The sequence below is a fragment of the Eretmochelys imbricata genome, chromosome 5 (genome assembly GCF_965152235.1).
Source record: "Eretmochelys imbricata isolate rEreImb1 chromosome 5, rEreImb1.hap1, whole genome shotgun sequence".
In the NCBI taxonomy this organism is placed as follows: Eukaryota; Metazoa; Chordata; order Testudines; family Cheloniidae; genus Eretmochelys; species Eretmochelys imbricata.
This window is the reverse complement of record NC_135576.1, coordinates 26,762,730-26,779,631: the sequence shown is the minus strand read 5'-3', so window position 1 is coordinate 26,779,631 and position 16,902 is coordinate 26,762,730. Positions and strand designations below refer to the sequence as shown.

The 16,902-nt window shown below is 44.9% G+C and overlaps 1 protein-coding gene across 1 annotated transcript in view; it reads right to left on the bottom strand.

Moving 5' to 3' along the window:
- WDR70 (WD repeat domain 70) overlaps window positions 1-16,902 on the bottom strand; it is a 270,222-nt gene that overhangs the window by 45,984 nt on the left and 207,336 nt on the right. Inside the window, exons 12-13 of the mRNA XM_077816773.1 lie at window positions 11,106-11,190; window positions 8,971-9,109 (exon numbers count right to left, since the gene is read on the bottom strand). Coding sequence (XP_077672899.1) covers window positions 8,971-9,109; window positions 11,106-11,190 — 224 coding nt within the window. The remainder of the gene's footprint in view (window positions 1-8,970; window positions 9,110-11,105; window positions 11,191-16,902) is intronic.

Sequence of the window (16,902 nt, the reverse complement as noted above, 5' to 3'; positions counted from 1 at the left end):
GAGGTAGTGTGCCTGGAAAGTTCTCGGGCGAGGCTTGAAGCTTGTGAGGCAGGCTTTTGGTGTGCTGCCCAGTAATCCCATTATGGCTGCTGTTGTGGCATAGGGTCTGGTGCAGGTGCCCAGGGGTGGCTGTACCAAGATGGTGGTGGTGGAGGAGCCATCTGTGGGTACATTCTTGGACCAGAAGTTGAAGGTTGTGGCAAAACTCACATCTGCCGGGAGACTGAGGTTGGAGAGCTACCGCCATGAAGATAATCTTCTGACAGAGCTCTCTATCCTTGCGGGATCTCGACCGGAGCTGCTGGCAGAGGGTACACTTTTGTTGTATGTGGCCCTCACCGAAGCAGAGGATGCACTGAGAGTGCATCCGGGATCGCCACATTGTAGGTGTGGACTTCTTGAAGCCCAGGGAGCTGGACATACCCTGCTAAGGGGAAGGGTCCCCAATGGGGAAAAAGACTAAAAGAAGAAGAAAAAAATTAAAGGTAGAAAGAACAGAAAAATAGCAATCAGAACTATAACTAGAACTATACTGGGGAATACTGCAAATGCAAACAGGAGAACAATAGCCTTAACAGACTGTTAATAGTGCCATCTCTAGCTAGGGGTGGTTGACAAGGAACTGAGGAGGGTTAGCACCCATGTGCTTGTGGCACAGCACGAAGCATATGTGCGTGCCTAATGGACAATGTTACAAAGTTTTCCAATCAGCAGCGCAGGGGCACAGACGTACCTATAGTGGAGTACTCATAGGGACACTACTCAAGGAAAAACAAGTGTTGACAGAGCCATGCCATGCCAGGGTGATCAATACAAGTCAGGCTTTGACCTGTTTGACCTAGCTTTGCACTTTGGCCAGAAGAGAGATGGGGGAAAAGTGTACAGGAGACCCTCTGACAACAGCAGTAGAAAAGCATCTGTCAATGAACCAGGGCTGTGAACTGCTCTGGAGCAGAATGTCAGGTCCAGAATTGCTCCAATGTATTCCATTTTCTGTAATGGAGACAGGATTGACATGTCTGAGTTGATCAGCAGGCTGAGTGCATCGAAGGTGGATTGAATTATGCTTACGATGATGCTGGACACCATCTACTACCTGGATTGACCTCTTATCAGCCATTTGTACAAGTAAGGAAAACCATGGACCCCTGACATTTGAAGAAAAGCTGATACTACTGCCATCCACTTTGTAAAAACATGGGGCAGTCGAGAGACCAAAGAGGAGCATTGTGTACTGATGATGGCAACCGCTGACAGTGAATCTCAGATATTTTCTGTGGCACGGATGAACTGTCACATGAAAGTAGGCATCCTTTAAATTGAGAGCAGCATACCAGTCCCCGAGCTCTACAGAAGGGATTATGGAAGCTAGAGTGAACATCTGGAATTTTGATTTTTTAAGAACTTGTTTAACTCCCTTAGACCACCTTTTGGCTTTGGAATCAGGACGTATCAGGAGTAAAACCCCTTTTCTCTGAAAAAGGGAAGGACATCCTCTACAGCAGTGGCAGGCAAACTTTTTGGCCTGAGGGCCACATTGGGTTTCCAAAATTATACGAAGGGCCGGTTAGGGGAGGCTGTGTCTCCTCAAACAGCCAGGCATGGCCCCCTATCCGACCCCCCCCATTTCTCACCCCCTGACAGCTCCCCTGGAACTCCTGCCCCATGCAACTCCCTCTGTCCCCTGATGGCCCCCCCTGGGACTCCTACCCCATCCACCACCCCCTGCTCCCTGTCCCCTGACCACCCCTGGACTCCCCACCACTGACTGCCCCCTGCTGCCCCATCCAACCCCCCTCTCATTACTGACTTGCCCCCCAGGACTCCTGCCCCATCCAACCCCTCTGTTCCCCGCCCTCTGACCGCCCCGAACCCATCCACACCCCCATCCCCTGACCCCTCCCACCCCCTCTCCCGCTCCCTGCCCCCTTGCTGCGCTACCTGGAGCACAGGTGACTGGCGGCGCTAGAGTTGCGCCGCCCAGAGCACCGCGTCATGCTGCAGCTCTGCAACTGTGCTGCCCGGCCCACAGCACTGTGCTGGCGGCGTGGTGCACTGAGACTGCAGGGGAAGTGGAACAGTACGGGAGGGGCCGGGGACTAGCCTCCCAGGCCAGAAGCTCAGGGGCCGGGCAGGAAGGGCCCGTGGGCCGTAGTTTGCCCACCTCTGCTCTACAGCTTCTACAAGAAGTGATTGTATTTCTCGCAGTAACATTGTCTTGTGAGAGGGTGGTCCCTGAAGAGGGATGGGGAAGCAGGATGGGGGTACAAATAAATTAGAGAATACTTCCCACTCCCACTCTGCTTAGAACCCATCGATCTGTTGTGATGTGAGTCCAAACGTGACAGAAGTGGGGAAGGTGGTTTTCAAAAACCGGAAAAGAAAAAAGATGGCACTTTTAGAACTGCTAGACAGCTCTCAACCTGTCCATCAAAATGAGTTCCTGGAAGATGCCACCTGCCTTAATGAACTTGTGGCAGCTGAAGCAGGCAGCAACTGTCTTTTGTAACCTCTGGTCCTTCTCCTTGGCAGGTCTTGGGCTAGAGGGACAAACCCCTGAAAATGCTGGGACTGATGAGGATGGAATGCCTTCCACTTGATTGCTAGGCTGTAAATGTCCAGGGATTTCAGGATTACTCTAGTGTCTTTGAGACCATGCAGTCTTGTCAATCTTTCAAAAGGCAAATCCTAGATTGTCCACTGCACATCTGCAGGGAAGAGCTTAACCAGGATGAGGGCCTCATCATGATTGCAGAGGCCATGCTGTCAACTGCAAAATCTGTTGTATTGAGACCCACCTGCAGAGCTGGTCTGGTGACCAACTTACCCTCCTCTATCAAAGACTAGAACTTCTGTTTCACCTCATCTGGGAGCTTGTCTTGAGACTCTGAAACTGCATCCCACTGGGTGAAATTGTACCACCACAGCAATCTTGCTGGATTGCAATATGAAGCTGTGAACCACCTGTTGAATAAAGTTTCCTCCCAAGTTAAGTCCAGTTTCTTGTCCTCTTTTTGGGTGGGTTCACAACTGGTGTCCTGTCTCTATTTTTCATTGGCTGCTGCCACTACAAGGGAGCCTGGAGGGGGATAATTATACAGGTGCTTGGACTTCTGTGAGAGGACATAGTACCTCCTGTCCACTCTTTTTGTAGTTGGAGACAGGGAAGCTGGGCTCTGCCAGAGGATCTAAAATAGCCTCATTTATCGCTATTTGGTTGGAAATGCAGATGTCAAAATGTCCACCAGCTTGTGTGACTTTTTTCCTGGACCTCCTCCAGTGGATGTCTAGGGCCATAGCCATCCCCGTGAACAATTTCTGATGGGTCTTAAAATCATCAGGAAGCGGAGAAATAGGCTCCACCACAATTACCTTATCAGGAGATGAGGAAGAGGATGCCAACAGTACTGGGGGATGGTCCAGTTCCTGCTCCTTTTGCAGCTGGTCATGCAAGAGATCCCAAAACTGTTCTGTGCCAGGCTTGCTACCAATGCTAGGGTGCTTGTGCTGCCTATGCTCTTGATGACCAGTAGATGGAGCTTGCTGAGGTGGCTGCGGGGATGTTCCTGAATGACAGGGGGAGCACCATGGGCTCCAGAAGGGTCACTGATATAGCCCAAGGGTTCCTTCTATAAGCTCCTTGTTGTAACTGAGGCTGAAACAGGGCAGGCAGGTAACAGACTAATGATAAGTTTCAGTGGTAGATTTATCTCGTGAGACTGACCTAACACTAGGTAAAGCAACCCACATCCTTTCATGTATTTATACCTGCTCCTGTATCTTTTACTTCATACATCTGATGAAGTGGGTTCTAGTCCACGAAAGCTTATGCCCAAATAAATTTGTTAGTCTCTAAGGTGCCACAAGGACTCCTCTTTTTTAGACTAGTGATAGTGGAACTGGCTAGGCTGGGACATATAGGATTCCATTTCAGAGTCTGATGAAGCAGCTGCCTCCTTTTGTGACCACAGCGGTGCCACACCCATTGGTGCTGGTGAAGAAAGGGGAGTCAGGGAGGTCATCTGTGGCTTTGCCCTAGACAGTTCCGCTTTAACCAGTACCCTGACGGCTGAATTGATGGAACTGCCTAGTGCAGAGGTGAAGGCACTTACGATACTACCTTGGAAAGCCATGACAGGTGAGTCTCTTGAACACTCTTGCAACCTCAAATGTCTCAGGAGTAGACCATACTAGGAAGACGCTCTGCGGTTCCATCGTGTGAGGAGATGCTGATGAAGGTGATTCAGGAACCAGTCTCAACATGCCTGTACTGGGCTCCAGAGTCAATGAACTCCACTGTTTGGAGGTGTGCTCTAGGGAGTGTCTTCTCCTTGAATGCATCCCTGAGCCTTTAGAAGAGCTTGACTTCTTCTGACAGTCCCAGCACCCCGTCCAGGTTCCATGCCTCTTCCTCAGTACTGGTGATCCCGCTCTGCCTCTCTGCACCAGTAGTGCTGGAAGTGCGCTACTGGTCAATGCAGAGGCGCTTTGTACCAGGAGTGAGGTAGACAGATCCGATGAAAGACACAGCACCTATTTGAGGAGCAGATACTTTAGTCTGGTTGTCCTATCCTTTTTAGGATGGAGGCTTAAAGTCCTTACACTTGTTGCTCACAGCTGGGTTGAGGGTCACTATTAGGCATTGCCTTATCACAAGAGTGCCAGGGCTTTAAACCTGGAGAGTGCAGCATATCTTTGGTACCGAGGCCAGTACCCAGACCGGGTGCTGGAACCACACAAAACAACAATTAAAAAAAAATTATTTACAAACTAACCATACAAAGGCTACTAGCCACAGGATTTGCCTAAAGACTTGCAGAAGCAAAGAGAGGGAGCTCCAAAAACCATCACAGGTGGTAGGAAGGAACTGAGGGAAGTCGGGGGTGGCTCAGCCATTTATGCCTGAGCATGGTGCATGAGGCAGGAGAGAGCACTTGTGTGGCCTTGATGGATACTGCTAAGGGAAAACTCTGACAACTGTGCCGGTGGAGCACACAAACACCTAACGTAGAACTGACATGTGAAATCACTCGAAAAAGAACATATTCATCTTCAATTACAGTAAGTGTTCTATTTACATTTTTAAGAGACTACAGAGGAAAAAAACTATGAAATCTTTCAGTAGAAAGCAAGTAAATAATTTGTACCAAACTGCTGAAAGAATCTTTCTGTAAACCACGTACAAGATATTAATCTCTCTCTTTATAACCTGTGATCTTTGCAACAAGCAGCATGTACAACTTGTAAGCTGCAGAAACTCTGTATGCCTTTAAAATCCATTCATTCTTCAACATTCCTCAATTTGTTTATACTTCGTCTTACATTGCAATTTGAGAAAAACAAGAAACAGAAAATACTAATGAAAAAGCTGAATTGTGCAAGCAACTGAAAGGCACTAAGAAAACAGATTACTTTTATTTAAAAATGGCCTTTCAGAGTACTGGTAAGTCTCCCCCCCACCCCTTTTTTTTTTTAAATGAACGCTAATATGTTTAACTGTGTTTTTCTTAGATGTGCAGTGTTGAAGTTGGATTCTGGACAGATCAATTTCAGAGGTATTATTAGTGCTGGCTCATAGAAAATTATGTCATGAGATCAGCTTTAGTAAATCTTAATTCTTCAAGGCTAAGCTTGATAAGTTTATGGAGGAGATGGTATGATGGGATAACCTAATTTTGGCAATTAATTGATCTTTGACTATTAGCAGTAAATATGCCCAATGGCCTGTGATGGGATGTTAGATGGGGTGGAATCTGAGCTACTACAGAGGATTCTTTCCTGGGTGTCTGGCTGGTGAATCTTGCCGACATGCTCAGGGTTTAGCTGATCACCATATTTGGGGTTGGGAAGGAATTTTCCTCCAGGGCAGATTGGCAAAGGCCCTGGGTTTTTTTCGCCTTCCTCTGCAGCATTGAGCACAGGTCACTTGCTGGAGAATTCTCTGCATCTTGAAGTCTTTAAACCATGATTTGAGGACTTCAATAGCTCAGACATAGGTTAGGGGTTTGTTACAGGAGTGGATGGGTAGGTGAGATTCTGTGGCTTGCATTGTGCAGGAGGTCAGGCTAGACGATCATAATGGTCCCTTCTGACCTTAAAGTCTATGATAATATTTAGTAATTCCAGTGTTGTTCCATTTGTTTATCCATTGATTATACTCAAACTAAGAGAATATCAATCTTAAATTTTAAAGCTACAATTAGGAAAAAGTAAAAGTACTTAACGTTTATGGATAAAAAGTCATTTACTACAGTTTTTAAAAAGGACTATTTAGATACTCTTGGGTTTCAGCCCCCAAGAATGAGACAGGCTGGAATCCTCTCCACAATTCTCAGATATTTGGCCCTTTGAGGCAACACTAGTTCACTCTTCCCAATTCCAAGAACTGTCAGTAGCCCAATACCCAGTCTAGAACATCCTGTTTCAGTGCCTAGACGAGTAAGAAGTAGATAGCTCCTCAAATTGCAAGCATTTGGGAATTTCCAATAATTCTAAAGAACTGTTATGCTAGGTGTGACAAAGCTCCTCCTCTACCTTGGTGGGTCTTGCGCTTATTGGTGGATTTGCTCGCCTAGGAGATTCATGGCAGCCCTCAGTTTGGCCGTTTTCCTGAACCCACAGTCCAGGTCAACTCCTCCTGTGTCTGACCAGGAGTTGGGAGGGGACCCAGGCCCACCCTCTACTCCGGGTTCCAGCCCAGGGCCCTGTGGAATGTAGCTGTCTAGAGTGCCTCCTGGAACAGCTGTGCAACAGCTACAACTCCCTGGGCTACTTCCCCATCGCCTCCTCCCAACATCTTCTTTATCCTCACTATAGGACCTTCCTCCTGGTGTCTGATAATGCTTGTACTCCAACAGTCCGCGTTCTCAGTCTCAGCTCCTAGTGCCTCTTGCTCCCAGCTCCTCACACTCACCACAAACTGAAGTGAGCTACTTTTTAAACCCAGGTGCCCTGATTAGCCTGCCTTAATTGATCCTAGCAGCTTCTTGATTAGCTGCAGGTGTCCTAATCAGCCTGTCTGTCTTAATTGTTTCCAGAAAGTTCCTGATTGTTCTGGAACCTTCCCTGTTGCCTTACCCAGGGAAAAGGGATTTACTCAACCTGGAGCTAATATATCTGCCTTCTATCACTCTCCTGTAGCCATTTGGCCCGACCCTGTCACATAGAGCAAGACCATCAGGAAAAAAGTCAGTCATTGAAAATGTTATTTCCCTTCCCAACTCAGAGAACTTGGGTGGCTGAGTAGAAATACAGTCAAATGACATTTTCAGAGAAACAGATTAACAGGTAAGAAACTACTCTTCTATAAAAGACACCATGCTGACTGGATTCCCACTCTTGTAGAACAAAAAGGTCAAGTGGAGTCTCTACAAACTTCTTCTGACTGCTATTGTAAAATGAGCTCTCTCCACCTACCAGTAGGAGATGCAGCCATCAGGACCAGTTCCAGACTCCCACTCCTGTGGAGTTTTAGTGTCATTTTCGTCATTTGCCCTATGCCCCAGCGGGGCTACTCACACTGCCTGTCACCCATGTTTAACCCATGTTTAAACTTACATAGCTGAAGATGCCTTTAATTTGTCATGATGTTCTAGAGAGGGCACTGTCGTACTGATATTTGAGGCTGTACTACTGGTGCCACAAAAAGGCCAAAAATCTTTGAAAGCTAGAGTGAATTCTGAATTCACAGCAGGTACGTGAGACCAAAGTGTAGGAATCCCATCAATGTTTTCTTTAGAGAAATTCTTTAATACTAAAGAAAAACTGCAATGTGGTATAACAGCTATATATAAAATGTGAGTTAAAATAAAAAAGTTTTCCCCCTCAAAACCTCACTCTTCTTTCTACTTCACCCTTAATTCTCTGTGTTTTTGATTTCCAAGTCTTCCAACACAGAAATATTTGCTATACCAAATTCAGCCTCAGGCAGATTTTACTGCAGGATCAAGTAGGATCAGAAAATGGGATCTAATGAAGAAAATTCTTATACAAATATCAGTCTCTGTGTAAATGGACTCCAGCCGGAGTCTTGTTGGGCTGTGCCAGTGAAGACTGATATGTCTCAACAGTTGGGTCAACAGGAGGTGCCCGTCATAGAAAGGAGAATCAATGAATTGGCTTACTAGGCCCAGTGGGGCATATAATTGGCCACCTGATATTCTGTCTTATCAGCCACAGTGGATGCTTTATATTTGGTGTGCAGACATCCACAACTCTTTTCCACTCCCTGACTACTAAACTCTACATTCTTGCCTGTATACACCACTATGGCAATTTGTTTTACATGACATAGTCTTCACTTTTGTATTAGGAAATAGCTGGTTGTTCAAGTCATACACATAAGCCTTCTTGTATTATTGGTTCAAGTATTTTAGGACTGCATATTATTGCTGACAAAGGGTATTCCTTGTCCAAGGGTTTCAGATAGATGACTTATATTTTGACACAAGGATGTGAGGAGTTCTGCAGTTACCCGGGCTATACCCATAGCACTGACACCTCGAACTACTGGGGACAAATATGGGTTTTCCCCCAAAGAGAGCTGAATCTTTTAACATGAGAACTGGTGGATTCAACAGCACAGGCACGTGTGTCAGAATCTTTGGACTTATACATGGTTTCACAACTGGAAGTCCCCAGGGGAAGCACATTTAGTATAGGAGTGGCTATTAAAGTAGGGACCTTCCTTCTGCTTCAAGGACATCTCGTCCCAGGGTTTAATAGAATAAATAAAGGGTGGCATTTTTCCAGAGAATTCTACACTGTCTTCATTCAGGCATGCCCTCAAAAATGAGATTTTTTGAAGTTAATGAAGATTACATGTATGTTTATGGGAATTATATTGCACATAAAAAGGAGAAGTGACATCTTAATTTGTGTGTGTGAAATGCAAAAAAACAACAACAACAAAAACCACTTGATTTAATTTACATTTTGAATTCTACCTTAGAAGAAAAATAAAATACATACAGCATCTGTGACTTCTATTTCATACACCTTCTGGAATGTCTCCCGTTCAAAGAAAATAAGCTTCCCATTGCCACCTCCTTTCTTAACAGAGGTGCCCGTGACAATTAACTTATCATCTGGGCTGAAACAGCAATCTGTCCTGTAGATAAAATAAATCGTCATCATAATGGGCACACTTGTAATATGTTTTGGGAACATCATTACAAACACAGGTTTTTTATCTGTTACAGTTAATACAAAAGGTTTTTAAAACCTATTGTCAATGGCTTAACTATGTCTGACAACTAAAATCATACGTACAAATAAAGCTGTGCACAAAATACCCAAATTTGGCAAAACTAACAAAAATACCTCTTTTTCTTATCAAAATTTCAGCACTGGAAACAAACAAAAAATCAGCAGTTTCCAAATCAGTAAACAAGTAAGTAGGTCATGAAATCTATTTTCACCAGTGAAATATCTGTCAAATTAATTTTAAACTGCAACTGTAAATCCGAGGAACTAGAACCCAGTTCTGTAAAGCATGGGGCACCTGATATTCTCTCACTGCCACCAGGAGGCCATGCAGAGGCAAAACCAGGAAGCACTGTGGAGAGTAGGTGCCCCAGAAAATACCACCCAAGAGACCCAGAGTGATAGTCCCCTGCGGCCCTCTGATTGGCCAAGTGCCCTACTTAACCCCAGGGAGTTGTCTGGGCACCCACACAGACTTTGGCTCACTGCAGTGCCAGACTTTGCCTTGTCTCCTGATCTCCAGTCTCTGACTCCAGCTTGACTTCGACCCTGATTCCTGCCTCTTAATTCTAGCCTGGTACTCCCTCTGATCTCCCGTTGTCTACTTCAGTTTGACTCTGATCTTGCCTTTTGATTCTAACCTGGTACTACTTCTGATCTCCGGTGTCCAACTCTGGCCTGACTCTGACTCTTGTGTATGGGACCTTGGCTTGCAATTCCTCCAACTTCTGTCTGGTAACTCCCGTCCCTGAAGACCTCCACCCAGTTATAGCCCTAGGCCAGCGGCTATACACCCTGGTCGCATACAACAATTGTAAATAGATGGTCAAAACTATTTTACAACATACTCCTTCCTATTTCTCAATGCTAGAAACACAGAAAGAGTTCCAAGTCCAAAACTGAGTGTCTTTGACTTATTTCTGAGATATCATTTGAAAACTATAAATCTTCGGTGAGAGCTGTAACCGGCTGTGCCTAAAACTAGGTGTTCAGTACAAATCAAAATAAAAAAAATAAATACAATACCTGCCCTCCAAGAGCTCCAGCACAATAATTTCAACATATAGATCCTACATATAATGTCCAGTTATCTACTTTCCAACTCAGCTCTCCTGCACAACACCTGCTAATTATTAAATATTATTGATGTTTATTGTGGGTAGTGCTTTGGGACCAACCAAGAGTGGGACCCCATTGTGCCTGGCACTGTACAAACACAGAGTAGCAGATGGTCCCTGCTCTGGAGAGTTTATCATTTAAATAGACAACACAGACACAGGGTGGGAAGGGGACAGCACACTCAAGCAGAGTGAACTATGTGATGACAGCAATCATGTTAGCTGCACAATTATTGTCATTTTTGGGGGGTGGGCTTATTTAGTAGGCAATAAACTACATGAAAAGAAAAGTGAAGGGAGATGGGAAGCTGAAAGGAAGGTAAGGTAACAGGGAAGGGGAGTGGAAAGTGAGAGGGGCAAGTGTAGAGTGAAGCTGAGGTGAAGTGACTGAGGGAGGTGGAGCAAGAGGGTTGGTGCAAACAGCCCATCTGCACAGGTCAGAGGAAGTCCAGTTAAAACTGTACAAACTTGTCTGAATATCCGAAGGTCCCTGCTTTGCCTTCTTTCTGCAGCTGCTCTATTGACTGGAGTGTCTGGCTGGTTCCTCTGCAGTTTTTCCCGAAGGTCAGATGGTGGGAGGATGGGGAGAAGGCAGCACCACCTGGCTCCTAGGGGCTCCTGACTGCTTGAAGGTGGTGGTGGTGTCTCCTCTGAACAATTCAGGGTCCACGGATGGCCCCAGCTGACCCCCATTTTTACCCACACCTCCCACTACAGCTGTCCCTGCTTTGGCTGTTTCTGCATCTGCTTCTACAGGCTGGAGTAAATGAATAAAGTACTTACATTGGGAAAAAGCTGGACAGACCTTCAACTGAGTTAAGAGGTTTTTTAAATTGCCTGATATCCCATGCTTTTAATGTATCATCTCCTATGAAATAAACAACAAATGACAAAAGTTAACACATAAGAGTCAAGAATTATATATTTGTAGGAACTTAATTTTTGTCCAGGGACCCAAAAGCTAAATAAATCAATAAAACAAAAGGAGAAAAATATCAGCATGTTTAAGGGGGCGGGAGTGCTACATGAAAAGAATGAGTTGTTTGTGCCTAAAGTAATGGCTTAAAGTTTAATAATGAGAAATACCACCTGTAGTGTTCCTTACTGTATGCTTCAATGAGACTGTCATGGACTTTTCCTCAGTGACAAAATCCTGCCAACATCCACTTTATGACTTTTAGCTGTTTCTAGCAGAATGGAAACTCCTTAAACAGTAATCCTTCCTGTGCTTGTGGGGTTTTGGGGCTGTAACCGTTTTTGGTTTTTTTGTTTTTGGGGTGGGAGAGGAGTGGGGAGTTGTCAATTTAATTTTCATTGACTTTTCACAAGCTAACTCACAAAGGTTAAAATGGAAGGAACAGTTCAAAAGTTACATAAGATATATGGAGCCAGATTTCAGCTCATCCTACATGGGTGCAAAGGAGGAGGAGAGAGCATAAGGAGCTCTCCCCTTTTCCTTAGAAGACACACAGCAGCCAACTGTGGAGTGCAGGCATTAGCTACTTCAAAGGGGGCAAGGAAGGGTAGACAGAAAGTAGTCCCAAAGCCCAGCCTACTTTCTGCACCAGCCAGCTGACCAGTTACAGATGGTGCACACACTTCACCCATTACAAATGTACCAAAATTGCTGCATGTGTTCTCCCACTCAGGGGTGTGCGTACACACGGGGGGAGAAGGGGGGCGGGGAAGCAGGGGCATGTTCCCCTCCCCAATCAGCAGCAGCACAGAACTCCTCCGGGGAGAGGGCAGGGAGAGCAAGCTCCTCCGGCCCTGGGGTTGTAGGAGGTATCCATTTCTTCCGGCTGCAGGGGAGAGAGCGAGCTCCACTGGCCCCGGAGCCATGGGGGATGGGTTGGGGGAGAGAGCCAGAACCACCGGGCCCGGGGCTGTGGTGGGGAGAACCAGGTCCTCTGGCCGTGTGGAGCAGGAGGAGGGAGGCAGTTCCTCCGGCCGCGGGGGGCACAGGAAGTGCCCCTTCAAAAATGGCACTATTCCTGTGTACGCTCCTGTTCCTACTGAAATTCTGAGTGAATCAGCCAGAATTCCTTGTGGGAGACACTGCAGGACAGCCCCTCCAATACAATTGTGACTTTAAAAGCCAGAACTACTTCACAATAAGTCATTTATAGCTGTTGTCATGTGTCTTTGATAAATGTGGTATGAATCAGCAAGTCAATCAAAGTTATGCTATTTATTCCCTTTTGGTAGTTATGTCCTATTAACGACCTGTTAAAAAAGGGTAGTTACCTGTAATTCTTGTGTGTAGAGAGATGTGCATATTTATGGATTATTACTCTGAAGTACATATTTCCAGGATGAGAGGAGGCAGAAATTCTCATAGTTCTAGAATTTTGAGTCTCTGAGGCACCAACAGGGTCCTGCATATTACAGAACCCTCACTAAGGCAACTAGCTGACCTCCTTGCATTCCAGGTCAGTTCCTTACAAAAGGTGAGAAGAAGAATTTGCATATAAAAGTAATTTTAAAAAGTACAAGGTTAAATCTAGATAAGTTACAGAATTCCCCTGAACTCTGATGGGAGGGGTTGGGTGAGTGGTAATGCACAGAAATGCACACAACCAGGGCACAAGAATTGGAGAAAAGAAAATGACTTCCCTCTAAAGATATTCATCACTGTGGATTCCCGCTCATGGAGACTAAAGAGCTTAAAGAGGGTAATTGAAATAAAATATAATGGAAAAATGGGTAATGGACAATAACAAAAGAAAATCAAGGTAAGTGGCATATTTTTGAATGAAAGCAGAAGCGTGTATGTGTGTGTAAACAAAATACGAAGGACTAAGATACCTCTTCAACATGAAAGCTTGTTGAAAAGTGGCAAATTTAAATAAAAATATTTTGACCAGAGTAATAAATCTATGTTGGTTGGAAAGGCGGGGGGAGGGAAAAGAGAACAAGGGTTTTGAATTCCTTAACTTCGGAATATCTATTTATTTTAGGATTTTCTAACAGTGCCCATCCCAATACTACCAAAGTGTTCGTTTCTGTAACATGAAAAACAATAATTATTGTCTAGATGCTAAAACTAAAGCACCAGTGCTTTGTTAATGTGTGCAAAGAATGCCATTTGGCTGCTTTGCAAATTTCTTGGATAGGGACAGATCTGAGGCTAGCATCCAAGGCTGCTCTGTCCCTAATGGAATGAGCCTTGACATGATCTTTAAGTTGCAGACCTGCCAAGCTGTAGCATGCAGAAATGCAATCAGACAGTTATTTAGACATATCTCTCTTGCTAACAGCAAAACCTACTGTATTGGTGTGAAAAGAAGAGGCTAGAAAGACTTTTGCAGGGCTTTGGTCAGTTCCAGATAAAAGTCCAAGGTCATTTTCACATTCAGTTTCTGGAGAAAGGTCTTGTTGGGATGGGCATTGGAAGATGGTGTGGATTGCACCCTCAGCAAGTTTGCAGATGACACTAAACTGGGAGGAGACGTAGATACGCTGGAGGATAGGGATAGGATACAGAGGGACCTACACAAATTAGAGGATTGGGCCAAAAGAAACCTGATGAGGTTCAGGAAGGACCAGTGCAGAGTCCTGCACTTAGGAAGGAAGAATCCAATGCACTGCTACAGACTAGGGACCGAATGGCTAGGCAGCAGTTCTGCAGAGAAGGACCTAGGGGTTACGGTGGATGAGAAGCTGGATATGAGTCAGCAGTGTGCCCTCGTTGCCAAGAAAGCTAATGGCATTTTGGGATGTATAAGTAGGGGCATTGCCAGCAGATCGAGGGACATGATCGTTCCCCTCTATTCGACATTGGTGAGGCCTCATCTGGAGTACTGTGTCCAGTTTTGGGCCCCACACTACAAGAAAGATGTGGAAAAATTAGAAAACGTCCAGCGGAGGGCAACAAAAATGATTAGGGGACTGGAACACATGACTTATGAGGAGAGGCTGAGGGAACTGGGATTGTTTAGTCTGCGGAAGAGAAGAATGAGGGGGGAGGGGATTTGATAGCTGCTTTCAACTACCTGAAAGGGGGTTCCAAAAAGGATGGATCTAGACTGTTCTCAGTGGTAGCAGATGACAGAACGAGGAGTAATGGTCTCAAGTTGCAGTGGAGGAGGTTAGGTTGGATATTAGGAAAAACTTTTTCACTAGGAGGGTGGTGAAACACTGGAATGCGTTACCTAGGGAGGTGGTGGAATCTCCTTTCTTAGAAGTTTTTAAGGCTTGACAAAGCCCTGGCTGGGATGATTTAGTTGGAGATTGGTCCTGCTTTGAGCAGGGGGTTGGACTAGATGACCTCCTGAGGTCCCTTCCAACCCTGATATTCTATGATTCTATGTGGAAGAAATGTTGTTAGAATGACTTGGTTATTAAGGTAGAACACTTTAGAATAAATTTAGGATGCATCCATAGAACTACCTTATCAATGAAAATTTAATATGAATGTGGATCAGACACTGGTACTCCAAACTCACACTTGGAGGTGAAGTCACCGCCACCTGGAAAATTACTATATTATTATACCACAACACCAGGGTTTATTTAATAATGATTTCTAAATGTATCAATTCCTACTGGGGCTGGAGCAACACTAGTCTACCTTCAACTAGTTCACGACAGACTAAAATAACTGCCAGATGAAGCCAAACGGAATAAGTTTTTAAATTTAGCCTCAAAGGAAGAAAGAAGGCAGTCAATCAGTTTTTCAAATGGGGCATTCAGAAGAATTCACATTAGGCTTGAGCATACCACATCACAGGTTTTTCCCACTTAAAATTTTAAGTCGTTATGGCCAATGTTCCCTCTAATTTTTGACAGGCCGTGTGCGCAAAAAATTTCTTGTTGTGCACACGGTGTTTGTGCACATGCACACAGCTTAGAGGGAACAGTGCTTATGGCAGACTTCTCCTGAGAAGCTGGGATGATTTTATATAGTTACCAAGAAACACAATGCCTCTGACTATTTTCTACCATGCCAATAAGCAGCATAAGGATCCCAGGGTGGGATTACAAACAGGTTCCCTGGTCCATGTGATTATTTGTGGCCAGACTCTTAGCATGATGGAATCAGCCACTGTCATTCCTACTAGAGTTTAGATCCAAATTTGTCACAGTTAACAGAGAGCTCCCAGAATAATGCCTTCGTTTTTGCTGAGCCAAGATAGGTCTTTTGCAAACAGCCTTCAGTCAAGTTAGAACCTACATGCTGATGGGACAGGAGAAAATGCTGATCAGAAAGACTGTATAGGATACAGAAAGGTGAGAAAGATACTGTGAAGCAAAAGTACTGCATAAATTGGAAAGTGAACCATGTGATAATCTCCAGGGAGCTCCACTGCTGACATCAGCCAGGAAAGCAATTGACCTGGAAATGCATGGCTCAGCCTAAGTCACCGAGCGTGTGTTGCATAAGGCTGTTGTGCTAGTGCCTGAAAGGCTCAACGCTTTAGAGCTGTGGCAGTTTCCCTCAAGTCTCTTTCTGAATGCACAGATCCAAGGATAATAACTGAATCATCACAAAAATCACTGGAAAAGATTCATTACTCTGCACTAACAACAAAGTTTATAGAATGAGATAAAATTATTTAAAACACACAGGAAAGCTATTTACATAAAAAGGTTAACACAAGAGAACATCAAAATATTAAATGTATGAAAACAAAAACATATCTTTAACACCATCTAAATATTTTCTGGCCCTTACATGTGTGAGAAAAATGGAATGAAAGCGTGCCTGAGCATCACCGTTTTCTCTGAGCAATACAGGAGCTCCAATGCTGTTGCACCCTTGAAATGTACATCACCTCAAAGGGGGCAAGGTCACAGCCCTGGACTTGTGCAATGGCTCATGCACACCAGGCTGGAGAAGGCCAATTAAGAAGCTACCCAGGAGACAGACGCTGCTCATCACTCCCTCCGATGAGCCAAAAGCTAAATGACAGAACATGGACCTGGGAGAGAAATTATTTCACATTTCTACACTTACACCATCTTCTATGTCTCTCAGGATGATCTGGTCCTCCAGACTTTACCCTTCCAATAGACCATCCCACTTGGCATTGTGTTTAAGAATAATTGCTTCTCTATCCATGAAGAAACTATGGCTGCTAAAACTCCAATCCTTCCAGAAAGCCCTCTGAGCTCCATAAATTCATAGATTATAAGGCAAGAAGGAACCACAATGATCATCTAGTCTGACCTCCTGTATAACACAGACTGTAAGACTTCCCTGAATTAATGTATGTTTCAAGAATCAATCTTGAAGTACTTGCATGAGAGGAAAGTGATCAGGAACAGCCAGCATGGATTCACCAAGGGAAGGTCATGCCTGACTAATCTAATCGCCTTTTATCATGAGATTACTGGTTCTGTGGATGAAGGGAAAGCAGTGGATGTATTGTTTCTTGACTTTAGCAAAGCTTTTGACACGGTCTCCCACAGTATTCTTGTCAGCAAGTTAAGGAAGTATGGGCTGGATGAATGCACTATAAGGTGGGTAGAAAGCTGGCTAGATTGTCGGGCTCAACGGGTAGTGATCAATGGCTCCATGTCTAGCTGGCAGCCGGTGTCAAGTGGAGTGCCCCAGGGGTCGGTCCTGGGGCCGGTT